General features: G+C 44.1%; 1 protein-coding gene across 1 annotated transcript; it reads left to right on the top strand.

Moving 5' to 3' along the window:
- The first annotated feature begins 312 nt into the window (after positions 1–312).
- LOC134359632 (proline rich transmembrane protein 1B) lies at positions 313–25,139 on the top strand. Its single transcript, XM_063073130.1, has 4 exons — positions 313–808; positions 8,791–9,227; positions 20,395–20,532; positions 21,499–25,139. The coding sequence occupies exons 1-4, from the start codon at positions 799–801 to the stop codon at positions 21,646–21,648; spliced, it is 735 nt and encodes a 244-aa protein (XP_062929200.1). The 5' UTR covers positions 313–798; the 3' UTR covers positions 21,649–25,139.
- The last annotated feature ends 1,872 nt before the right edge of the window (positions 25,140–27,011 follow it).

Here is a 27,011-nt window from a genome sequence, read left to right as displayed (position 1 = left end):
GGGGGGGGCGAATGGACAAGGGATTCGCTTAGAGAGCGATCCCTGCGAAAAGCGGGGGCGGGGGGGGGAGGGAAAGATGTGTTTAGTTGTGGGATCCCCATGGAGGTGGCGGAAGTTACGGAGAATTATATGTTGGACCCTGAGGCTGGTGGGGTGGTAGGTGAGGACCAGGGGATCCCTATTCCTAGAGTGCCCGTGATAGGTCATTGAGAAGTGCTTTGAGGCCAGAATGTTTGTGAACAGTGCTATTGAAACACGTGTTTCCACACCAGAATGCCATTGCAATTAAATCCTGCGATAGTTCCCTTCCGCATTTACAAACAGTGAAATCGAATTTCTTCTTTAAGTTGTTCATCTTCAAAGATATTTTTAGTGTTTTATTGATTGTAGGAAAAGTGGCACGCAGTTTGCACCTTACACGGTCAAAGAAAGTGCAATAAAATAGGTTTTGTTTTAAATGTTAACAGCCGGCTCCAAGGGGCACGCTTTCGGAGTGTTTAGATACTGCGCCTTATCTGCTGGAGAGCAGTAAATGATTCTTTTCGAGTTTGCGTGTGTGGTGGGGCGAGGCGGGCCAGCGGTGAGCGGTACCAGACATCGCCTTCCCCAACTGTAGCCGCCGGCCCCTCGGCCTCTGCACGCTGTCCTCCCGTGGAGAGGTAGTACTGGACTTCACCTGTTTGCACACCAGTCAGTAAACACGGAGCCGGTGACTTATTAATCCCACCTCTGACAGCGCCAGTAACATTCACAGCAGCGCAGGATCGAGAGACGAGGCGGAGAGGGGCAGCGGCAGGCATGGAACCAGGTATATTCGAGCTTGAGAGTTTTTTTACTCGAATTGATTGGCTGGAACCTGGCGAATATCTGCAGTTCCCGTTGACGATTCAGTTCTGTTGCATTTTGCGAGTTTGTACGTAGCTCGGTGAAGTCACTTATCGGGATTTCGTATCCGTAATCTTTTCCATGTTGTGTCTGGGAAGGGCAGGAACATTTGGGAATCTAAGCGATGATATTTGTTTAAGGTGGGGAACATTAACTGTTCATTTCTGGACAGGAGACAGCTAAAACCTGGAACTGGGTTCTTTATTAACAAATCATTGTTTTTTTTTCATAAATAAAGTTAACTTCGGCAACATGACAGAAGCTTTGTTCCACTTGCGAGAACTACGACCCTAAACCACGCTCCAGTCTCCCTCCGAGACTGACCGCTGTTCAATGGGGGAAAAGTAGAGGGCTGGGATTGTATTTGTTTTTGAGGGAGGGGGGGGGGCTGGAATCCGAATTCGCTTCTTTTTCCAGGAGATAAGCCGATACGCCATAGAGCTCGAAAGCAGACCCTTCGGCCCAACTCGTTCCTGCCGACCAAGTTGCCTAAACTGGGATAGTCTCATTTGTCTGCGTTTCGTTCATATCCCCCCCCCCCGCCTTTCTAATCCTTGTGTCTGTCCGTTCTAACACTGCTACCACACGTCATGCTGGCTGGGCCATTTTGCCGTCCGGTTGACAACGTGCCTGCTGTTCAGCTAAAAATTGGAAACTGATCTTCAATATGGGCCACAGCAGGTCAAAGCAGCATCTATGGAAAAGAGAAACCAGCCGGCGTTTCGGGCCGAGACCCTTCCTACTGACCTGCTGAGTTCCTCCAGCATGGTGTGTGTGTGTGTGTGTGTGTGTGTGTGTGTGTGTGTGTGTGTGTGTGTGTGTGTGTGTGTGTGTGTGTGTGTGTGTGTGTGTGTGTGTGTGTGTGTGTGTGTGTGTTTGCGTTGCGTTGCTTTGGACTTACAACATCTGCAGACTTTCTCGTGTTTTTGAGTGGGCTGTTTGCTTAGGGGGCCCGATGTAGAAGATTAGAGGGTGGATGTTGAAAGTGACCCACCGTCACCTAGCGTTACTTTATGTACATACAATCCGTCTATGTATAGAACAGTTATAGGATTGCTTTAATATTTACATTTATTGTGTTTTTGTTTTTGTTCTTTATGCTTATTTTGCCTTCTGTGCTGCTTTGGATCAAGAGTAACAACTATTTCGTTCTCATTTACACTGGTGTATTGAATGACAATAAACAGTCTTGAATCTTGACAGTGAAGAAAGTCAGTTGAAGGAGAGGAAGTTTTGAACACGCAGAGGGAGAAGGGTAGAAACATAGAAAACCTACAGCACAATACAGGCTCTTTAGCCCACAAAGCTGTGCTGAACATGTCCCGACCTTAGAACTACCTAGGCTTTACCCATAGCCCTTTTTTTCTAAACTCCATGTAGCCATCCAGGAGTCTCTTAAAACACCTTATTGTTTCCGCCTCTACCACTGTCACTGGCAACCCATTCCATGCACTAGCCACGCCACTCTCTGCGTAAAAAAACTTACCCCTGACATCTCCTCTGTACCTACTTCCAAGCACCTTAAAACTATGCCCTCTCGTGCAAGCCATTTCAGCCCTGGGAAAAAGCCTCTGACTATCCACACGATCAATGCCTGTCATTATCTTGTACACCTCTATCAGGTCACCTCTCATCCTCCGTCGCTCCAAGGGGAAAAGGCCGAGTTCACTCAACCTATTCTCATAAGGCATGCTCCCCAATCCAGGCAACATCCTTGTAAATTTATGGGATTATCAAGTGGTGATTGGGAGTTAAAATGGGATGTTGTGGATTTAGTAGAATTCCTTTTGAATTACCAAAGGGTGGAACAGACTAAGCTAGCACCATTGTCAAAGCTGCTGATAAAAATATTCAAGGCAAGAGGAGGATTATCATTTGACAGGGCTGTGAGGCTCTGAGTTCAGTTCCAGGCAAGGTCTGTCAGTGTTCAAGATTCCATTGGACAGGAGGTTGTAGACACTCGGGAATGAGGAAGGAGTTGTGATTCGAGCTGTTTCCTTGTGGAGGGTAGACATGGTGCAGACTGGCAGGGTTGAAGTATCTGCAAGGTGATGAAATTGTGCTTCTGGATGTCTGACTGAGACCTTCCCAAGCAGACAGGTGTGGAGAAGGTATTTGTTGTCCTGACTGGAATAGGGAGGAGAGAAGCGAGAATATCGGTCATTGTGGATTCGTGGTGTTGGCATTATTATAAAGGAGCTTACATTTACTTTGTTGCCTTTGTCTAAACTCAGGCCGTAACTGCTGATTTATGACTCTTGTAATCTCCAACTTGGGACATCAGTGGGCTTGTTCAACCTTACCTCAATCTTTTCTACACCTTGGTCAATTATTACAGAATCATTCTTGTGATTTAGATGTTCCTGCAAAACTGTCTGTTGCCACCCCGGGGTGTCCTGCATGGATCATTGCTGCCTCTTTACTAATGATCCTCCCACCATACTCTTGGTTATGGTGTTCCTAGATTCTGACCCAGCCATTGACATGTTTTATAAACACAAGGGGTTCTACAGATGCTGGAAATCCAGAGCAACACACACAAAGTGCTGGAGGAACTCAGCAGGCCAGGCACCATCAATGGAGAGGAATAAACAGTCAACAGATCAGGCCGGGACCCTTCACCAGTCCTGATGAAGGGTCTTGACCCGAAACATTGACTATTTATTCCTGACCATAGATGCTGCCTGACCCGCTGAGTTCCTCCAACACTTCGTGCTCATTGATGTGATTTCAAGCCAATACGTAAGTTGAAAGAAGTCCACTTCCAAGTAACCCTCTGGAGTGAAGAGTACACAAATTTCCCACTGAGTGATTTTCTCCCCACCTCTGTCCTGAATGCTGATTGCTGATTTCTTATCTCAGGACTGTAACTCCAGGTGCCAGATATGCCAGCGAGGAGGCAATAACATTCTGGGTCCACCTGTGTGGAAAAAGTCTGTCTGACTACCTGGCTGAGAACCAGAGATTCCTGCCCAGAGCAGTGAGCTCAAAGTGCAGTCAAAGCTGGAACAGACGCTAATCTCTCTGTTTTAGAGCCATGATTCTGGAGCTAGTAGGAGACTTCGAGGTTTAAATAGATAATAATTAACAGCAGTGACTTCTGTATACACACTGTAGTAAAACTTCCAAAGACATTGCCGACGCTGAACCAAAGAGAGAGAGATTAGGATCAAAAGTCTGGTCAAAGAGGCTATTTTTAAAATAGTGTCAGAGAGATGGAGAGGTTTAGGAAAGGAAAATTACATAAAGGTGAAGAGTGAGCACCCAGATCAGAGATAACTAGAGATCTCCAGGGGTTTGGAAGAATGTCTTTCATGTGCAATGATTTTATTGTCTTCTGATTATTTTGTAAATCTTAACTAACATTCTTAGAATTCTTAGTGGATTCTGGTTAATTGGGTCATTGGCAGCTGCCTGCTTGGGACAAGTAAAGGCATCCGTTAGTCTTGCGAGACCATGGATCTGCGCCTGGAAAGTCTTCACTCTCCAGGGTGCAGGCCTGGGCAAGGTTGTATGGAAGACCAGCAGTTGCCCATGCTGCAAGGCTCCCCTCTCCACAACACCAATGTTGTCCAAGGGAAGGGCATTAGGACCCATACAGCTTGGCACCAGTGTCGTCGCAGAGCAATGTGTGATTAAGTGCCTTGCTCAAGGACACAACACATTCCCTCAGCTGGGGCTCGAACTCACGACCTTCAGGTTGCTAGTCCAATACCTTAACCACTTGGCCACGTGCCCACACACCTCGTAAAGAACTCATAAAGAACAAAAACTAATTGAGAAAATAAAATGGGATTCCCTTTATTTATCTGGGACACTTATTTGGGGCAGGAGATTGTTTCCAACTAGTGTCAGTCATGTGCCCTTGTTAGGTACTGTGCCTGAGAGCGAACAGTTTTTAAATAGAATCAGTTGTGTGTGTTTGTGTTCAAAAAGCAGTGACCTTTGGCAAGAAATGAGCAGTAAGCCAATTCATAATTGTTTGCTCTTTGCGGTTTCAAGCATTCCGGCCTGGAGATGCCAGAAATGACAAGGAGTGAAAATGAAATGATTTCACTACTTCAGCAAGTTAGGAACTATGAAGAATTTCAAAGTTCGTTTATTATCAAAGAATGTATGAATTATACCACCTTGAGATTTGCTTGCTTACAGTTAGTCGCAAAGCAAGGATCTCAATTAAAAAAATAAGATCAATACCCCACCCCCACAGTGCCCACAGAGAAAGGAAAAAACAAAACAACTCATATAAACAATAGAAGTGAGCAACAACACATTCCAAACCAAACTGAACCATAGATCCAAATCCCCTGGAGTAGGCCCAAAGCCTCAGTGTTCAGTTCATCAAATTAGTGGGGGAAGTTGCTACAAAGTTCGTAGACACTAAGCACAGCAGCCAGGGCCAGTCTCACAGCTGTACCATCGCAGAGAGGCAAGCCCCCCGACTATCTGGGCCGCCGTTTAAATTGTCTAAACCCGCACTGGGTCCTGGGCCCCGCTGCCGTCAAATCGCTCGGAGCCTAAATGCCGAAGAAGCCGTCTTCGACCACTCCAAATTGACTTGGCCTCCAAAGCCACACAACCTTAACTGATTCTCAGCACCCTGCCTTTTCAGTCTATCTGGGCCGGTGTTTAGATTGTTGAAATAGCGGATTGTCCCTCGCATTAGGACCCGGACTGGTGAGTCGCTCCAGGCCTTGACAGTGCCGCCCTGCGATTCGCTTCAGACCTGGATTTCTCAGCTGAAGAACCCATTCTCAACCTTTCCAAATCGGCTCAGCACTTAGAGCAGTCCACCCTCGTTCCTGCGTTAGTTGGTGGGCATCAGAACTCCACTGCCCCGACTTCTCCCCTCTGAATTGTTCACTCCAACCAGCACGGCTCCAACTCCAAGTGTGTCCATTTTGCAGCGCACCAGCCGGGCACATCCTGCGAATTCACTTTGCCTTCGCTTGCTTCTTCATTGTTTGCAGTGATTGTTTACCACAACTTACTTCGAAAAAAGTGTTAATAATAATGGTTTTAATCGAATTCCTTTGCTTTCGAACTACCAGTAAGCTGTCGCACGCTTTCAGTAGTGGCAGCTTAAGGCAGTGGCACCGACATCTTGCGTGTCGAAAGAAAATGAAAACTTGGAGGATGCAATCCGTGAAAAGCTTGTAAGAAGGCAGTCTATTATCTGCACTAGGCATTTGCGCTGATTTTGTTCAATTGCAGTCAATCAAAATAACACGGCAGCAAACGCTGGATCAATTCCTGCATCGATAAATATGAGGAACTAATTTACAGTATTACAGTACCATAGAGGTATTGGTAGTGTTCTCATTCATTCTGTATTTCATTTAAATACAAAATTTGTTACTCGGTTAAAATCAGTTTGCCTTTTTTTTTAATCTTTTTAAATACTTCCATGAAACTTTGACTAATCGGGGAAACCGCTTGTCCTGAAATTAAGCATCACGTGAAACAGAGCAACACAGCTATCTATTCATGAGACACAGCTTTACAATGAGAGTGGAGTGTGCTTCCACGGGGAGTACTTGTAGCAAACAGAGCGAGAGAAGGGCTGACTGACACATAAGGAGAGCAGGAGGAGTTGTAGACGGGTGTGATGAAATAACGTGGGAGAATACCCATGTGGATAATAGATTGATTGATTTTCTTTGCGCCATAAATTCACTGATCCCAACCTTGGCCTTTCTAAGTTAAAAAAATTTGTGAAGATTGGACCCAGCTGTGACTGAATTCTTGAAAGGTTCAAGGTACTTTGACAGGAGGCTAGCATATTTCTTGCTGATGTGGAAGTTCTCTCAAACAATCTCTGCTCAGGTTGTTTACAGTTCAGTTGGACAATTTGATCCTTTTTTCAATATCAGGAGTGCTGCATCAAGTAATGGCAGTACTTCACTCCATTTATCAGGTGAGGGGTGTTCAATAGAGTGGCTTCTTTAAGGCTGTAAGGTCTAAAAAGCTGACCATTTCCTTGTCTCGCCAGATGCTGCCTGACTCAGTGAGTTCCTCCAGCACTTCGTTCATTCTTTGCTCTGGATCCCAGCATTGGCCGTTCCTTGCCTCTCCATTGTATAGTTACACTCTTAAACACTTAGTGTCAACTGGAAGATAGTGGGGGTGATCTTACCTCTGGGTAACTGTAAAGTGGAGTGGGGGGTAAAGGGTGGAGTTATAGATTGGGGCCTGGTGTACAGATCTTCCACCTTCCAGGGACTTCAGTTGACATAAAAATCTAAAGCACTGGAGAACACTGGTCAGTCTAATATCAAGAGTTTTACACCAGTTCATGATCTCCATTGCTGCTGAATCTTCTGTCCGAACTTAAAATAATCTGTATGTGACCAGGTGGAAAATATTGGATTTCATTTATTTCAATACTTACACATAAACTCTGTTTGTGTAGAAGCTTGTGATGTGTGAAGTGACTCAAGTCCCTCTGTGTGAGAATAAGTGAACATAAAATGGAACAGTACAACCCATGATGTTATGCTGACTTTTTAACCTACTCCAATTTCAATCTAATCCTTCCCCTCACATAACTCCTCAGCGTTTTCATCCACGTGTTTATCTAGGAGTCTTTTCAATCTCCCTGATGTACCGGCCTCTACCACCAACCCCCACCCCCAGCACCTCCGTGAACTTACCACTTTGTGTGAAATCCCACAGATATCACCCCTCTGATATCCCCCCTCCAATCACCTTAAAAGTATGTCCTCCCACATTAGCCATTACCAACCTGGGGAAAAGGGGCTGCCTATCCTCTCTATCTATGCCACTTATCATCTCATGCACCTCTATCAAGTCTCCTCTCATCCTCCCTCGCTCCAAGGAGAAAAGCCCTCGTTCACCCAACCTTTCCTCACAAGACACGCTCTCTAATTCAGTGACTTGCATCATTATTTGGCTTTAACTAAAAGTTCCATTACAACTAGATCTGTAAAACTGGAAACATTTCTTCTCTTAGATCTACATCTTTAAAATTGCCTGTGGGATTAGCTTTGACATTGGGGTAAATGTAAAGACGCGGTCTGCTGTCCTCACCTGTCCAGTCTGCAGCTGACTCCAGACCCACTAAGGTGGTTGAATCTTAATTGACTTCTCAGAGAGAGGTGATTAGGGACGGACAATAGGTGTCCACCAGTATCCAAGTTCTGTGAACAGATGCTGAAAGTGCATTACGGTGAAGTGATGGAGGTATTAACACCATAGAATCAGAGATTTGAGATGGTTAATTATCAGAGTCGACAATGTATAAATTTATAGCACTCATGTTTGGAGACAGCCTCGATCCCTAGTTAACATTGAACCATCTTTTGAATATTGAAATCTTTTATTTAAAGTTGGAAATGTGCAAGATAGTCAGATTTATTCCATCTTACTCAAAAGTGGGCAAACTTCACAATAGGGACTATGCATTTTGACAGTATGTATATTCTGCCCTCGCTGAAGAGTTTTCCCCGTTTTCTCAAGCTAGACAGATAGATAATTCCGGTGTAGTTGTAGTTGAAGGTGATTTTATTAATTACCAACATGTTACAGTACGCAAGGAGCCAGGGTGAAAAGACAGTACTTCTCAGCATCCTAGCGAAAGACTGATTCAAATATTGATTGAAATTCCTTCAACTTCAAACAAGTGCTTCTAATGACTAGATGAATACACAAGTGATTATAAAATTGTCAACCTAATGCCAAAGGCTAATTGCTTAATAATGCGATAATAAGTCATTGACAATAGCTGTGAGCTTACAATTGTGCAATGAGATCCAGTAATTAGAAATAAAATAACAATCCCAATCAGGAAAGACAGAACAATTTGATTCGCCAATGTGGATATGGTGGAAGATACCATATAAATGCAAGTTTTTTTTCTGTTATTTATATTTTGTGTTTCTTCAGGTGCAGCAGGGGGAGAAAATAGAACCGAAAGACAGATGGGATCACGAGGCAATGGGAACCAGGAGGGAAATGATTCTGGAGAACCATCACAGCTTGTGGCCTTGGCCAGCCCCTCCGGTGAACTCACTGAGGAGCCTCCTTTCACCCAGGGCCAGGCAAGCTCTGGTGGGCACCATCGTGTTGTTGACTTTCCTGCTCAACCAAAGGATACCAGTGAAGTGGAGCAAGGTACAGACTCCCTGGGATATATAAACAGAGCCTTTGCTGGAGAGCCTCCTCCATATTCTCCACCAGATCCAAAGGCAGTCCACCTGCTCTACCCTTTCTACGAGACACCTTTCACGGGACAATTGCCTGTCATGTACCAGCCAGGAGCACAGGATCAAGTCTTTTATCAGAACCAGCAAGCCCTACCCGGAAACTACCCTTTCTCAATTGTAAGTAGTGACTCCTTATCATTATGCCTATGAGGTGTGAGTCATTGACTAATTTCAACAAGATCCCAATGGCGGCGGGGGGGGGGGGGCGCGGAATCGGCAGGAGCTGGCTATCAGTACTCAATAAAGGGAACAAAATCCAATTTTTGATAACTCTCTTTTCAGAAAACTAGATTATATATGCGCTTTAGTTTCTGTCATTGAGATATTGTGACCAGTCGATTAGCGATATTTGTAAAGCCTGCGGCCACAATTCCTGCCTGTCGTTCAGCTGCTGTTCCCTCGTGGGATTTGATCTCCCCTGGTTTCCTTGTACTCAGACATTCAATTGTACTTTAGCAGAAGGGCAAAGAAACTCTCTGAAACAACAATTGTTAACGTGCTCCTTATCCTATTGAATATGGGATGTCAATGTATAGCGATTTCTGGGGTGTTCCCGATTTCTTCTTCTTCAGTGTCACTCAGAGTTGAGGTGACTGTTTCATGCCCAATCTGCAGGTATTGGGGTGGCTGTGAGATCCGTGCAGGAGTGAGGGAGGGTGCTGTCTGCCCACCGAGGTGTTAAATTGAGACCCATTTAGACAAATGCTAGGTAGGTTTGTGGCTAGTGCTTACAAGTACACAGTTCCCTGAAATGGCAGCTCACGGTGGTGAGAAAGGCAAGTGTTCTCTGCCTTCGTTAGTTGAGGCACCAGGAGTAAGATTTGTGACATCATGCTCTAGTCGTACAAAGAGTTGGTAAGGCCACACTTACAGGATTGTGTGAAGTTCTGGTCACCACACCAGAGGAAGGATGTGACTGAGCTGGAGTAGATGCAGGAAAGCCTGGAGGTCGATCGGAGGTTGGGGGCCGATGGCCAGAGCCCTGCGTCTGCAAGTCCGCTGAGGAAATCGAAGCCCAATGTCTGCGAGTCCACTGGAGGCCGGAGGCACAGGGCAGCCTGTCCTGGGGCAGGAGGACTGTATGGGATTGTGAGGGAGGAACAGCTTTTATTTTGCTGCTGGTGTTTGCTGTGTTCTGCACGTTCCACTGAGCAAGTTACGTTGGTGCCAGAATGTGTAGCAACACTTATGGGCTGGCCCCACACTTTATCCTTGGGTTTCGTTGGTTGTTAACTTAAACACCACATTTCGCTATGTGTTTTGATGCACAAATAAATGGATCTGAATCTGAAAAGTTTCATAAAAATGCTGCCTGAACTAGAGGACCTGAGTTAAGGAGACACTGAATAGGTTGGGTCTTTTTTCCCGGGAGTGAGGGAGGTGTCATGATAGAGGTATATACAAATATGAGAGGCATTTATAGGGGGGTAGCTACAGTCTTTTCCAGTGTAGGGTTGTTAAATTCTGGAGGCCATGAACTTACGGTGAGAGGAGAAGGTTTAAAGGCAACGTGAGTTGTTTATTTTTCCCACCAGTGGTAGTTGGTATCTGTAGTGAATTGTCAGGGGAGATGGTGGAGGCAGGACCTGTAACAGCACTTGAGTCATCAGGACAGGTAGTTGGCTGATCAAGCAACAGAGGCATGTGGAACGAATAAAGATAGGCATGATGGTTGGCAGAGACATGAAGGGTCAAAGGGCCTGCTACTATACAACTCTATGGCTGTGTCCCACGAAGAAGAACATTGGTGATCTTTCATTCATTTTTTACGGCAATTATTCCTCATCCAACATCACCAAAATCCACTATCTGTCTGTGAGAGATTGTGAGGTGATATTTGGTTGCTGTGTTTCCTTACAATGGTGCCTGTGTTGAGACTGTGAATGAAGCCACTGGAGAGACACAGCTGGTAGATATAAAAATCTTTATTTGGGTGTTTATTGCATTTCGGGTCATTGGGTATTTCCTGGTCTGCAGTTAACCCCAGTCTGCAGCTCCAGGAAGACCATTGTTCAGAGCTGTATTTCAAATTCAATCTACAATCCACATTCAGATCTGAAGACTGGTTGCTTTTGAAATGGGTATTTCCATAACTCCAGAATACGCCCAAACACCTGCATTCCAAATAAAACATGTTGGCACTGAGACCATGAAGGGCACTAGATGGACTTGTTTCCCTTACATGCTTCATGGTTATAATGTTCAAAAAAAAAGCATCTTGCTCTTTGACCATTGAAATTCACACTTAAGGGCCGGCTGGTGGTGCAATGACACCAGCGCCGGACCCGGGAGCGGAGGTTCCCAGGTTCGAAACCAGTCGGGTTCACTCTGGAGTATGCATTCCATCCGTGCCGGGTTGAGTGTCGAGATCGCAATTTGACCTCGTAAAATAAAGGGAAAAATACTGTTAAAATGTCTGTGTGAGGAGTGGTGGCCACACAGTCTCTCTCTCACTCCGCGCCTTGTAAAAGCCATGAAAAAAACATCATCATGGACGCACGCAGACGCACAGACGTGCACGCATGCAGACGCAGACGCACAGACTTGCAGGCATGCAGGCACACGCCAAAAAAAAAGAAATTTACACCTAAGAGGGCATCAATAGCATTAAAGGCTGTGCTTGTTTTTCCCTGGAACAAAGGAGGTTAAGGGGTGACCTGGTTTGCTTGTTATGTGCCGTGTTGTATGATGTGGGCGATCATGATCTTTCCGTGACTAGGATTGCTCTTGGTAAATTTTATACAGAAATAGTTTGCCATTGCCTTCTTCAGGACAAGGGCCCTTACAAGACGGGTGACCCCAGCCATTATCAATACTCCTCAGAGATTGCCTGCCTGGTGTCAGTGGTCGCATAACCAGGACTTGTGATGTGCACCAGCTGCTCATACGACCATCCACCACCCGGTCCCATGACTTCACTTGACCTTGACTGGGGGCTAAGCAGGTGCGACACCTTGCCCTAGCGGAGGGAAGGAGTGTCTTACACCACCTTTGGTAGAACTGTATCTCCACGCTGCTACCCAGAGTAGAGAAATAAAATCATAAGGAGCATAAGCAATATAGTCAGAATTGTTTTCTCATATTAGAGGCATCAAAATCAAGAGGGCATAGGTTTAAAATGAAAGAAAGGAGTTTTAATGGGGGTAAGGTTTTTTTTATAGAGAATGTGTTTGATAACTGGAAGGACTTGATGGAATCAGGTACAATTATTACATTTAGACAGGCAGTTAAGTAGGCAATGTGTAAAAGGATGCAGATCTGACACAGGCAGATGGAATCAGTGTAGATGGGCAAAAAAAGTCGGCATGGAACTGTAGGACTGAAAGGCCCTGTTCTGTGCTGTACGACCTTTTTCAATTTTCTTTAAGTATATAATTGAACTTACACCTGCACTGGTTTTAAATAGTATGGTGCAAAGCATAGGAACATGTTGTACAAAATCCCATTTGCTCTCTCCCTCCTTTTGATCACATTTTAATTGATCTTCCCAGCAAACTGCTTATCAGATCAATTATCAGATTACTGAGTCTGGCTGTGCACTGCTTATTTGCTGCATTCCCTCTGCTTTACATTTGAAAAGTACTCAACAAAATTCTGCGGATCATGGAAATTTGAGATGAAAACACATGAAGGTAAAGACAGCAGAGTAGGAATGATCATTGTGGAGAGAAATGGGGTTAATGTTTCAGCCTGATCACCTTTGCTCAGATCTTCGTTCTGAACACAATATTGATGGCACAAATGTGGCTGTAAAATGGGCCTAAAATTTTAACTGTGGATCTTAAAAGTTTCTCTTTACACTGGCACTCTTTGATAGATTGAATGTGTTGACGGAGAAGCTCTTATATTTAATAGACCTTGTTCATTTAGATGTATGTGTGTTTGAAACTCTGCATCCTGTGCTGGTTGAGTTCAGAACAATTGGAGAATTCAGTGCCGATTTTATCAGCTAGAAGGGAACTAAAGACAGGACTCTTAGATTACTGCATTAGCATAATGATTAACTGAATCCTTTTGCCTGTAGGGATTCTATCTGGGTTCAGTAAAGTGATCCCAGAACGTTGCTGCTTTTAAATTGACTCACAAGACATAGGGCATTAGAGGAGGAGGTTATCATCTGCGCTTCCACACCCATACATCAGGACACAGGGAATATTTAGGAGAAGGCTTGGCTGTACCAACCTGGCAAGAGCACGACGGACACCTGTAATGAGAATATTTTAAAACATGTTCCTTGCTCTTTTCTAACTCAGCAGCAAGAGGCATCCACAAGCAAAAGATGCACTGTACATGTGTTAAAGGTTATAAGAAATTACTTTCTTAGAATTATATAAAGAATAAAACATTGAAAGAAAGAAAAGTGATTAATAAAATAGTAAAAGAGACGAAATAAGACTTACTCATCAATCATGAAACCATGCTACACAATATATTGTCAAGGTGAACCTCAACTGTTGGACAACTTTTCCAGTCTCTCTCCCTCTCTCAATATCACTGTCTCTACTTCCAGCTCTTAGCACTAGTTGTGACGCAGCCTAAGAGAGGATTCCCACTTATACAAAGAAATTGCCCCTTTTTATCTTTTTATACCCTTCAAGATCCCTTCAAAAATGTAACATAAATTTTACCTTAGTATTTTCCAACCGAGCATGTTTCTCACTATTGTCTAATCTCACGGCTGTAGACTGGTATTCACACACAGTTCTTAAAACACTGCTGTTGTATGTTTTCTCAAAACGTTCCCACAACTCAGATTACACCATTTTGTTTAACAAATTTCCATTTAGTGTTACACATATTAACATATACCAAGGAGGAATCAACTTTAACTCTTTCCTTACAAGGCTTATTCTAATTTGCAGTCGCATGTCAGGACAACATGCACCACAGAACTGAAAACCACATAACATGTACAAAATGGCGTTTGCTCTTTCTCCTCCTTCAGTTGTATTTTAATTAAACCTCCCATCAAACACAACTCTCAGGTAGAGCTCTAATACAGAAAGCTGTGTGGGTAGCGTAGTAGTTAATACAATCCTTTTACACTGTCAGTGATCATTGATTGGGGTTTGATTCCTACTGCTGTCTGTAAGGCAGACATCCCACCTCTCCCGCATATTAATAATGGTTCCCTGACGCCCGCAAATTATGTACAATATCCCAGAAATCAATTTTTTGAGCGCAAGAGAGAGAGAGAGAGAGAGAGCAAGAGAGCGCACGGAGAGAGAGAGAGAGCGTGTGTGTGTGTGTGTGTGTGAGAGAGAGAGAGAGCGCGCGCGCGTGTGCCATGGGAGAGTGTTCCAAAAAAAGAAAATATAAAATGTACGTTACCCCAGACTACCCTAAGGTCTACCCCTGCCTAATAGGGGTCAAAAATAATGACAGTGTTGCTCGCTGCACTGTTTGCAACAGTGACTTTTCTATTGCCCATGGTGGGTTAAGACTGTAAAAGACATGTTGAGGTGAGATTAACAGGTATCATTTGTTCATTAGCATAGCTAACGTTATTTAAACTAGCTGGCTAGCTGCTAAGGAGCTACTCTATTGCAGACATCCCACCTCTCCCGGAAGTTCCGGAGTCTCTCGCAAATTGATGATGCTACCTCCCTGAAATGAGTTTTTAAAGGGTGGGATGTCTGCTAAGGAGTTTGTACGTTCTCCCCTTGACTGCACGGGTTTCCTCCAGGTGCTCCGGTTTCCTCCCACAGTCCAAGGACGTACGGTTAAGAGTTCGTGAATTGTGAGCATGCTATGTTGGCACTAGAAGCCTGGTGACTCTTGCGGACTGTCCCCAGTACAATCCTCTGACTGTGTTGGTCATTGACACAGGATGACACATTTCACTGTGTGTTTTGATCTGCGTGTGACAAATAAAGCTATTTTTTTTTTAAAAACTGAGTTTTCCAACATGTTCTGTTTTTGTAGCACTCTGTACCATTCTGTTAGTATCAGCTCCAGGTTTATGTGGGATGGAGTTCCAATCTGGAAATGGAATTCTAGACAACAACAATCTACATGTTATGGAGCACCTTCAATATTCTTTAGACAAGTTCACAAAACCAATAATCAACCTGATATTGGGCCACATACCAGAGAAGCTGCCTGGAAGCTGAATGAAAAGGTTGTATTTAAGAAGGTACTTGAAAGGGGAGAGGGAGCAGGGGATGTGTGTGTGGTAATATGGGTGTACTGTCAGTTTTGTGGTCCAAGCACCACTGGCTGTTAGCACAACTGTTTCTTTTAAGGTCAGTGGATTTCTAACAAAACTGTACCACATTAAGTTGAACTATCATAGCACTCTGCCTCAGCTGAAAGTGGAGCTCCACAATTTGTCTTTGATGTTCTTAAACTAAATCAGTCATGTGATACTCCGCAGCACAAGCATAAGATACAATACAGCACACTCTCAATAAGGACAGGTATCTACTGTGGCTGTCTATTGTTACAGTGACTTAAAGAGAGTGTGGGAAAACAGGAAGTGACTCCCTGAATACTGAAGTAAGGTGTAGCAAACAGGGCCGAGGTTAAGACAATGAAGCAGGTCAAAGGGGAAACTTTAGACAATTTGGACCCCCACCGCTCAGGAGATACTCTCATCTCATTGCTGCCATCAGGAAGTAGGTACAGGAGCCTCAGGACTCACATCATCAGGTTCAGGAACAGTTACTACCCCTCATCCATCAGGCTCTTGAACCAGAGAGGATAACTTCACTCGCCTCATCGCTGAACTGTTCCCACAACCTTTGAACTCACTTTCAAGGACTCTTCACCTCATGTTTTCAGTATTTATTGCTTATTTACTTAACATTATTCTTTCTTTTTGTATTTGCACAGTTCGTTGTCTTTTGCACACTGGTTGTCCACTCTGTTTGTGTGGTCTTTCATTGATTCTATTAGGGTTAATGGATTTATTGTGTATGCCCACAAAAAAATGAATCTCAGGGTTGTATGTAGTGACGCTTATGTACTCTGATAATAAAGTTACTTTGAACATTAATACTAGAGAATCTGCAGATGCTGGAAATCTAGAGCATCACACACAAAATGCTGAAGAGATTCAGTGGATCAGGCAGTATCAATGGAAATGAAGAAACAGTTGACGTTTTGGGCTGAGACCCTTCAGCAGGACTGAACTTGGAACATCAGTGTTTTTCATTCACCCTGCTTTTCAAAGCAGTAGCTTTGTAGATGTAGTAAGTGGAAAATGCCAGAAAACAAAATGCAAGTGATCCATGGGGAAAAGAAATCAAAGAACATCACTAACTAACTTGTTGGTACCAAGTAGAGTCATAAAGTTGTACAGCAGTGAAACAGGCCCCTTGGCCCATCACCTCTATACTGACCATCGTAAATTTGGAGGACTTTGCAAATATACCGGGTCACGTCACCCCCGGACCTTGGCGTTGCCAGCTGGTTCTGCCCGAGAAGTGTCAGAGGATTGCGTTGAAGTCTCTTCATGATAATGCGGGACATTTGGGGATGGAAAAGACCTATGGATTGCTCGGAGACCAGTTTTACTGGCCCTGGATGAAATCAGAGGTCGAAGAATACTGCGAGTCGTGCATTCGATGCATTCGGTGGAAGACACTGCCTACGTGGGCAGCTCCTTTGTCCCACTTGCAGAGTGCGGGGTCTCTGGACCTGGTGTGTTTGGACTCCCTGTCAATAGAACCCGATGCCAGCAACACGGCGAATGTCTTAGTCATCACTGACCACTACACCAGATATGCTCAGGCTTTTCCTACAAGGACCAGAGGGCGTCTACAGTGGCAAAAGTCTAATGGAAGAAGTACTTAATCTATTATGGCCTTCCCAGGCAGTTTCAGAGTGATCAGGGACAGGATTTCAAGAGCAGACTCATCCATGAGTTACTAGGCATGCTTGGGAGTTGAGAAGTCGAGGACCACGCCATATCACACTCAGGGTGATCCCCAGCCAGAGAGGTTTAATCGGACCTTGCTAGACATGCTCGGGACCCTGGAGATCAGCAAGAAGAGCAAGTGGGCATCTGGTTCACAGTTACAACTGTACACAAAATGAAGCTACTAGATACTTGCCATACTATCTGATGTTTAGTGTGAGGCGAGGTTGCCAATTGACCTTTGTTTTGGGACTGACAAAGGTGACTTACCCTCGAAGGCTTATCTGAAGTATGTGTCTGACATGAGGAGAGAGCTGAAAAGGGCTTATGAATTAGCTGGGGTCATGGCTGCCAAGCAGAATCAAGGAAATAAGAGGAGGTATGATCAAAAGGTGAGGTTCTCCCAACTCCTGCCGGGAGACAGAGTCCTCATAAGGAATTTGGGGCTACCTGGAAATCATAAGTTGGCTGACCGCTGGGCGGCTACGCCCTATGTGGTGGAGAATCAGATGCCAAACCTACCAGTTTTCCAGGTGAAACCAGAGGAGGGGAATGGGCCTGTCAAGATTCTCCATCAGAACACCTGTTGCCCCTGGGACAAGAGGTTCAGGTTGACCCAGAGCCTGACCTGAAGCCTACACCTAGTAAGAGGACTCTGCAGAAACATGGGGCGAATACAGGGCCCACAGCAAGTGAGGTTAGGCTGGCTCCCGCCCCGAGAGGGATACGGATTCTGAGGATGAGGATCTGGATGCGTGGTATACGCCACCTTTTGCTAACTCCCCATTGACTGAGGAAGAAACTCCTGGCTCTTCTCCTGCTGAGTCAGGTGAAATGGTGGGGGGGGGGGTGGGCTATTTATGGGCAGCCTGGGTTGCAGCAGGACTCTGGAGGGGATGAAGCGGGGTTTGGCCACAGGACAGAGGGCTCCGAGTTGCAGGTGAGCACGAGTGATAGTCCGGGGGAGGCCTTGCCAGGTAGACCGGAAGTATCCCCAGTAGTGTCTGAACCTGAAGAGTTAGGTGAGGGGTTGCAGAGGTCTCAGAGAATTAGGAGATCGCTGGATAAGCTGGCCTATATAGCACCAGGGGAATAGAGTGTGACCCCTACTGTGTTGGGGGCTATGTCACTGCCATGTGAACCTGGATTGGACTTTGTGTTTTGCAGGGAGGGTTGGCGAATTATCTCAACATCATGAGGACATGACTAAATTTGGTGGGGGGTGAGTTTAACACGCCATGAGGTTTCACTGCTAATATAATGGCTTCTCTGTAATGTTCCACTGCTGAGGTAATGGTTTCTCTGTAGCAGCAATGTTTGGGTTATGACTAGAGATAACGGGGCATGTTAGCCAATGAGCGAGCGGAATGTTGTTCTTGTGCGTCTGGGAGCAGGGAACTCGCGGTCTTTTGCCGGGGAGAGATGAGAAGAGAAGACGTGAATGGAGAGAGTTGGTAGACCACCGGATGGAGTGGACTCAGATCGAGGGTCCGAAGGTCAGTGACGATCGGAGGAGTCGATGGTGGACGAACGGCCTTATCAGTGAGCTCCAACGTTGCAAGTTAGACTGTTTCATGAGAATGGGCCCTTTTCCTTTTTTTTTGTTTCTTTACTAACCAGATAGTCAAATTAAGAATTATAAAGCTCAATCGTTTAATCGCATATTGTGTACTGTTTGTTATTTCTGTGGTGCTCATTTGTAACAGGGGACACATCACGCAGCATCCACCCAAATGAGATTTCTTATGTTTGGCTGGGCCGGGGGCTATCATCCCTTAGATTAAGCCGCTAGCCGAACCGAGAGTTACACAACCAACTAATGATCAGTGTTGTGATGAACAGTGACACAAGATTGTTCAGTGATAGGTGAGATATCTACAGGCAAACTTAAAAATGAAAATAAAATTCTTCCTTAGATCTTTTGCTGGCGATTTAAATCTAATAACTGCAATTTTTCATCTAATTCCAATGAAATAGTTGACTCTCAAAATCTCTCAAAGGGACCTTCTGTGAAATGACTTAAATGATTTCTCAGCTTTTCAACCCACTTCCCAGAAACAGTAGTATGCATCACTGACTATTGAAATATCTCTTCATACATTTCTATTCCAACAAAAGGCTTGTTGTAGGAAAGCAGCATCCATCATCAAAGATCCTCACCCCCCGGGTCGTCCTCTTTTCTCGCTGCTGCCATGAGGTAGAAGGTACAAGAGCCTCAGGACTCGGACCACCAGGTTCAAGAACAGTTACTACCCCTCAATCATCAGGCTCTTGAACAAAAGAGGATAATTGCACTGATCTATTGAGATGTTCCCGCAACCAACGATCTCACTTTAAGGATTCTTTATCTTGTTTCATGCTCTTGTTATTTATTGCTATTTATTTATGTTTGCATTTGCACAGTTGTTGTCTTCTATGCTCTTGCTCTTCCATTTATCCTGTTTGCAGTTACTATTCTATAGATTTGCTGAGTGTTCCCGCAGGAAAAATAATCTCAGGATTGTACATAGTGACATGTACAGTAGGTTCTCTGATAATAAATATTACTTTGAACTTTTTTGAATTTTGAAAAGGCAGTCTCTACTTTTTAAAATTCTTGTGTCTTCAGAAGCATCTTAATTTGGAAGCTTGCTGGTCCTTCTAACAAATCTATGCCAACTGTCCTTTACAAGGCCTCATGTTATTTTTCAAATGTAGCACTAAATTCAATTCTATTTCAGAAATTATTTTTTAAAAGTTAACTAAGAACTCACGTAACATGGAATATGAATGGTGATAGATTTTATATTATAGAGAGATTAACAAAACTTAAATTTATTATTGTATGTATATATAAACGTGTGTGTGTATAAGTTCTTGAATAAAAGTAGACTGCAAGTTCATGAACTGATGTGCTATGGTACTAGAGTGTATAAGTTCTTAATATATACAGGTTTTGCTGTTATGTAACTTTGTTCTTTTAAGGTGGGTCATGTGATATATGTGTGTGTGCACGTGGACATGTGGGCTTGTATGTGTATATATGTGGATCATGTATTTAATCTGTTAAATTAAATTATCACTTGAAAGTTGATGGGGACAACTGTCACTGTAAAGCCTCTTGTTAGAGATAGTTATTGTACCATTGCTTCAGTTGAATTTAGAGTTAGCTGCCACCAGCCATGTCTCCTTGATGCTCCTGTCTAAGGGAGTTGTTATTCTCCAGCGCAAGCATGTAGGGAGAGCTGAGAGATTCCTCGGGCTTAGGGCTAAGACACACCCTCTGTGAGTGGTGACCACGCAGTGAAACTGTACCGTATGCCGGAATTGGAAGAGCGTAGAAATGTCAGGGTGTGGTGGGAATGGAGGAAGAAAAGGGGTAGGAAAGATGCAATCAGTACAATTTTATGTCTGTCACTAGCTGTTTTCTTTTTTTCCTTCCAGTATAACTATCCATTGCCCGGATTCCAATCAGCCCAGGATCAAAGGAGGCCTCCGAAGGACTACATGGTGGAGTCGGTTCTCGTCACTGTCTTCTGTTGCCTTTTGTCAGGAATCCTGGCCATCATCTTCTCACACGAGGTATTGATCTTTCATAACTGGCTTTGTAATTTATGGAAACTTATGGAGATTCTAGATCATTGGATCCTTCAAATAGCTCCTAATTGGTCACCTGAAGCAACATGGGTGTTAATTACATGTAAACTGATGCTAGCACGAAGCTTTTGGCAAGGTGACAGTACAGAGAGGAAGTCCATGATCCATGGAATTACGTGACAAAAGCCTCTCCAAAACCTTTGCCTGTTCCCTTCAGTGTGGACCCTGGAAAGGGGCACCATGTTCCAGATATGATCAAACCAGTGTTCATCAAGACTTCCTTGCTCTTCGTCTCTATTTATAAAGCTCAGGATACAACTGTTATTTTATTAAGTGCAGTTTCAACTTGCCTTAACCTTTTCAATGAAGTGTGCGTTTATACCCAAAAAATTCCGCTGTCCCTGTACCTTTTTAACCTACAAGTTTAAAATGCCCCTTTCTTCCTACCAAGAGGAGACATTTTACATTTCTCAGTACTAAAGTTCATCTGTCACTTACCCACCCGTTCCACCAGCCCGTCTCTGTCTTCTTAGGGCCTCCAATGGACAGGACTGGAACCGATTCAGAGCTGTTTCAATGAAAAGTCCATCGGGACTCTTAGACTGGTCTGGAATTAGTTCAGACTCTGGCCTGGACAAAAACTGGTTCAGGAGCTGTGAACTAATAGAAACTGAGCCCTGGACTGGACCGAATCTGTATTCAGGACCTGGACTGAACTAGTGTTAAATCAACTGTGGAGCAGACTGGATGGACCGAATGGCCTAATTCTGCTCTTGTGTCTTATGGAACCAGATTGGAACTGGACTGGGCTCTGGAACTGAACCAAAATGAGACTGCTCAGAATTCATGCATTATTTCTCTATTGCCCTCATCTCAATTGTCAGTTAAAGTGTCCTGCACAATCGTTGAGCCCAATTTTTTTTTAAATGTCTTCTTGTCTTTCCCCTGCAGACACGGATGGCAATTCTCAGAGGTGACCACGATCACGCAGAGATCACCTCGAGGAAGGCGCGGATGTTGGTGTTGTTCAGCCTGCTCTTTGGGGTCTTTGTTTCCATCGGGTGGGTGATATACGTGGTGGTGGCCCTTTACTTTGCTTGATGTGCTGGGGTGGTCGGTCTGCTGGCCCCCTTCCCGATGTGGTGGTGCGGCCGCCCATCGGGTGAGACCCCGATGCTTTGTGAAAACTTTGTAACACGGACCTGGAGTTTGAATTGGCACCTTTTCAGGCATTTCTCTTTTACACTTGTCTTTGGAACTAGGGCGCCCCCAGCCCCCAGTAACTCTGCCCGACCAGCGGGGCTGCCCTCATGGACTGCTGCAGTTTGTGTGCTGACGCTACAGTTTGAGAGGTCCGGGACTCGGAGTCAATGATACTGAAGGAATGGCTATTTTATGGGAACCGTGTCACTCGGAGGAGAACATTGGGTGGTGGTGTTCCCTCCCATCTGCTTTCTCAATTTAAGTGTCGAAGTCCTGTTACTTTATCTGTTCCTTTCTGGTCCACTGTCTGCTGGAGAAAGTCCAGTTCTTCCTGTTGCCTTGAGAGTTTATCTCAGAGACAAAACCAGGATCGACTGATCCAACTCGTGATCCGTGAGACTGCCCGATGCAAGCAGGGACGTACATTGCCAGAGCACGTGTGTGCCTGTGGAAAGTGAAGTGAGGACAGAGAAGGTCTGGGCTTTGACTGGGTGCCAGTGTGATTACTGAGTTCACGCACACTTCAAGGGGGCTGTGGGTCACATGGTCTTTAACCCAGTGTGAGCCAGAAGCTGAGCAAACTGAGCCAGTAACAAAGTTTGCTGTGTTCTGTAGTAACACTATCTATCTATCTGACAGGGCTCCAGTCCAATGACATGGCTAAGTTAGGCACTGCGGTGTTGGGTTGAGACAACCTTAGCATGTTTATGTAGAGGTCAGGTATGCAAACATTATACAGCCTGATGGTTGTGAAGCTATGCTAGAAATGCCGAGTATATTCTAGCTTCCGCACCTTCTCCCTGATGGTAGTAATGCAGAGAACATGTCCAAGATGGTGAAGCTCCTTAGTGATGGATGGCACCTTCTTAGGGCACCACTCTTGTAGATATCCTCAATGGAACTGCCTGAGATTGCAACCCTTTGCAGTCCCTTGTGATCCTGTGCGTTGGAGGTTCCATAGCAAGTCAGAATGCTCTCCTGTGGTCCCGATGAGTTGTCCTCCCTCGGTTAAGTCAGGGTGAAAGCCCACTCCCTAAACTACACCAACTAGTAGGAAAGGTGTGGGCTAACACCGTTCAGAAGCTGGAATTATTGACATTGGTGGAACAGCCTTGGACTTGCAAATCCTGAGCAACTTTTCAGAAGTGAAAAATATGATAGCTGAAAGGGAGCTCGACCTTTGCAGGTGACAGCTGTTCCTCGGCTTTCAGACCATTGCTGTCGATAATCCTGGATCAATAATTAAAGAGAAACCCTGGTGCTCAGCCAGGATGTTGATGTCGTCTCCCCAGGGTGTCCTGTTGCCCATTCTTCAGATTGTCCAGAGCTCCCCAGGAAGTGAGGATTATTGTCCGGTATGTGGCTCCAACCTGCTGAACAATGATGCTCACAGCAGTTCTAGAAACATGCTCTTCCCTCACCATAAGCTTTTTGATTTAATAATTTAAACCAAGCTGTTTCACCAACAGTCAAACCTAATCCCTTTCTTGCATTAGAGAGTCTGTTTGCTTTTCATTGGCCGCACAGGATAGACCAGGAGAGCTGATAACAAGGAGAGAGAGTGATTCATCCAGAATAATTTTTGCTTAACCAAAGAAGCACCCACCACCCAATCCTGTCAACATATTGTCCCATCTTTTCTCCTGACTTGTGTCGGACGCCATGCAGTTCACAAAATGATTTACCTTCCACTTCTCTGGGATAGGAAAAATAACTCTTCAGTTTGTGCTGACTGCGTTTATAAACAGAGCTATAGTAATTACTAAATTCAAAGTTCGATTTTAAACACTGTGACACACAGGTGAAAGCTTTTGGTGTGGCAGCTGTAATGTGCCCATTACTGGTGACACTTAGCAAGTTGTTGAGGACCTGAGAGCTGGGACTATAGGAGCAACTCCGAATTCAGCATTTCGTGGGCCGGCACCATAGCGTAGTGGTTAGCACAACGCTTCACAGTACAGGCGATCCAGGTTCAATTCCCACTGCCGCCTGTAAGGAGCTTGTATATTCTCCCCGTGACCGTGTGGGTTCGGTCATTGTAAATTGTCTCGTGATTAGGGAAGAATTAAATCGGGCGATTGCTGGGTGGCATGGCTCAAAGGGCCGGAAGGACATATTCTAAGCTATATCTCAATAATAAACAAATAAATAATCAAACAAACATGTTAATGTCATGTTTGCAAACAGGTTGATTCAGCTAAGGGGAACTGTAACTGCCTATCCCTCCCCACACACACACACACACACATTTAGCACAAGTCAGTTTCAGGTTGATGGCTGAGGGAGGTGAGGCTACCTTCACCCAGGAGATGACAGATGGAACACAGTGGCAGAGGCTGGTGTTGTCCTGTCACTCAGGGGGATTTCTCACCGAATTGATTCTTGAGTCTTAGCACCTGCAAAGTTAAAATTAAATATTCAGACAGATAATGCTTGAAGTACTCAGCAGGCCAGGCAGCATCTCAGGGGAGAGAAACAGTGTCAAGACAGCAGAATTGTAGACAGCTTTAACCAGTGTAATTCCACAACTCATAAAGTCTCAAATAAACACTCATGCGGGGGGAAAAAAGAGATTTTAAAATGGAAGGACTGCAGGTTACTCGTTACGTTCTGTCACTCTAGGCTCATGTGATATTTCATGGTCTTAAAACAAAATACTTCCCAATATTTGAAGCAAGCTGTGAAATATTTGGGATCACTTTGCTTCGTGGTTCACAGATTCACTGCTTTGGGCATCATGGTGGCACTTTTAACAATGACTTGGGTTCAATTCCCGCTACTGCCTGTAAGGAATTTGTATGTTCTTCCCGTGACCGTGTGGGTTTCCTCCACAGTCCAAAGGTGGTTAATTGGTCATTGTAAATTGTCCCATGATTAGGCTGGGATTAAATCCGGGGAATTGCTGGACAGCGTGGCTCAAAGGGCTGGAAGGGCCTTTTCTGTATTGTGGTCAGTAAATAAATATTGATATATGAACGTTAAACAATCTTAGCAAAACACTGAATACTTGGTACCATTTTGATCCCAAGCAGATATGGACAGATTTTTTTCCCTCATTTATAATAAGGAAGCAACCGTGCTCCTCTTGTGCCTTGAATTTAGAATTTGCTCTGACATTCTGGATTCAATTTAGATTTATTTTAGCACATAACTTATTTTAAAATAATTCTATAATGAAATAAAATAATTGATGAAAACCAAAATGATAAAAGTCATTAAGGAAACTGGGACGACGTGATTGTAGACTATGAAATGTTTCAAGTGTATTGGAATGGAGCGTGGGATGTGTTTCTACTGTGGTGGAAGCAGTGAAATTTCAAGAGTTTTGTATGTATTTATCAGCACTGCTACATTGTGTAGAAAAAAAGTATGGAATAGAAGATGTAATAAAATTTATTTAAATCATTTTACAGTCATTGTGTTTTATTTGCTGTAACACTGAAACATCTGGCTTTTGAGATTTGAGGTCAGATTCACACTATCTTTGGTCTATTTTAATGGGTTAATTTCACAGATGATTAAGGACACTTGTATTTGCACAAGTCACCCAAAGCCACAAAATGTTTTACTACAAAGATTTCCCCAATCTTTTCTAATCTAAGGCCAATGGAATTCTAAAAAAACTCAAAATGTTGGCCAGTTAGCCCAGATGTAGCCTGCTCCAGATGTAGACTGCAGTCTAAAAACAGAAACAAGGTGTGAAATATTTACTCTGTTTGTCTTGCCACATTAAGTGTGACCTGCTGAGTGTTTCAAAGACTTACTGTTTTTATATTAGTTTTCCAGTTGTTTTTTTGTTTAATTTTCACTTCGCAGAACGTGGTGTGATTTATTGTAGTCCACACCTCACACTGAAATAGCACTTTTCACAAAGAGAAGTATCTAAAAGGTGCTTCATAGAGGCAAAATGCTAAAATAACATGGTTTCTGACTCAAAGGTGAAGAGTTGACAGATTGGTATTTAAGAGCAGTTTATAAAGCATTTTCTTGCATTATTCTCCATCTGTTCAGTCTTTACACAATCATTTAATCTATTCTTTTTATTGCCTCCTGATGTGTCCTTCACAATTTATTTTCCTAAGTGTAATGAGTTAACCTAGCTGATGACTATTCATGTGAAGATATGAACAAGCCTATCTCTGTTTTTCCATCGTTATCATTATGCAATGACCAGGGCTGCTATGTTAATAGATAAGTAAGGTATGTATTTTCTCCACATATATACATAGGCTGAGGTAGAATTTAACCTGTTTCCTTACCACAGATGTTTGTCGGAACATTGCACTGAGTCTGGGCTAAATTACTGATTTTTCCTTTGAATCTGGCTCTCAAAGTATGCAACCAGTGGTCTTTCACTTGTGTATACCACTCTCTTCTTCAAAAGGCTCTCAGCCATTTTGTGGTGCTTTCATCAGTCTGTAGAGGTTTCCTCAATCTCCATAATCCCGCCCACGGATCCTCATTAACACCCAAGATGCAAGCTGCAGTATCCCATCTCTGCTGACCGGAGCTAAAAATCTGGGTTTCATTGTCCGTGTGCTCCATAAAGTTTTGGAGTTGAGCACTTTGGGCTTCCTGTCAAGGGCTTTGTTTCAGTTTTCACCACTGGCACTTCATGCCAAGGGCTGTCATGTCATTAGTTGTCCAGTTTCTATGACAACTTTTGTTATTTTATGAAATGGGGGCTGCTGGCCTTTTGTCTTACACCCAGCCTGGACGATCACAGTGTCTGCTCCTCACACTAATTCTGCCAGACTCAGAGGATCCGAAGAGCCCACAAGCTTCTCACTACAGCTGGGTGAAGGCACTGGAGCACAGAGCAGAGAAAGAAGGGCAAAAAGCAAAGAACATAAACTTCTGCCTCATCTTTGGATCTCTCAAATCATTGCCACTGTGCACCAATGAAGCACTTCCTGAAGGGCAGGTGTTATTGTAAAGTTCAGTCATTACAAAATAATCAGATTTGTTCTCAGAAGAAGTGTACTGAAACTTTGGGCCTCTTTCCAGACACTTTCACTGTAGTCAGTAAATCTGTGTGGAAGCTGACAACACACAGATGAAATCTGCAAGCTTCAATATGAAGTTTACTTTGAAAAGGCCGGCTTGTGTGTCTATGTTACTTTCACTAGCTCTCTCAAGAGAAGAACCTCCTTCAGGGTCCACTGAGTTTTAAATATGGTCCAATCATTTCAGCTCAAAACCTTTGCCAATATCAGGCATCGAGTTTGGCATGCATGCATAGGTGCACCCAACAATGAAAG

The sequence above is a fragment of the Mobula hypostoma genome, chromosome 21, assembly GCF_963921235.1.
Source record: "Mobula hypostoma chromosome 21, sMobHyp1.1, whole genome shotgun sequence".
Taxonomy (NCBI): domain Eukaryota; kingdom Metazoa; phylum Chordata; class Chondrichthyes; order Myliobatiformes; family Myliobatidae; genus Mobula; species Mobula hypostoma.
The sequence above is the reverse complement of the archived record's forward strand: the minus strand, read 5'-3'. Positions and strand labels throughout refer to the sequence as shown.

Coding starts and splice junctions, on each gene's coding strand:
- LOC134359632 (XM_063073130.1), top strand. Junction 9,228..20,394: donor GAAACTACCCTTTCTCAATT/GTAAGTAGTGAC, acceptor TTTTCCTTCCAG/TATAACTATCCATTGCCCGG. Junction 20,533..21,498: donor CCATCATCTTCTCACACGAG/GTATTGATCTTT, acceptor TTTCCCCTGCAG/ACACGGATGGCAATTCTCAG.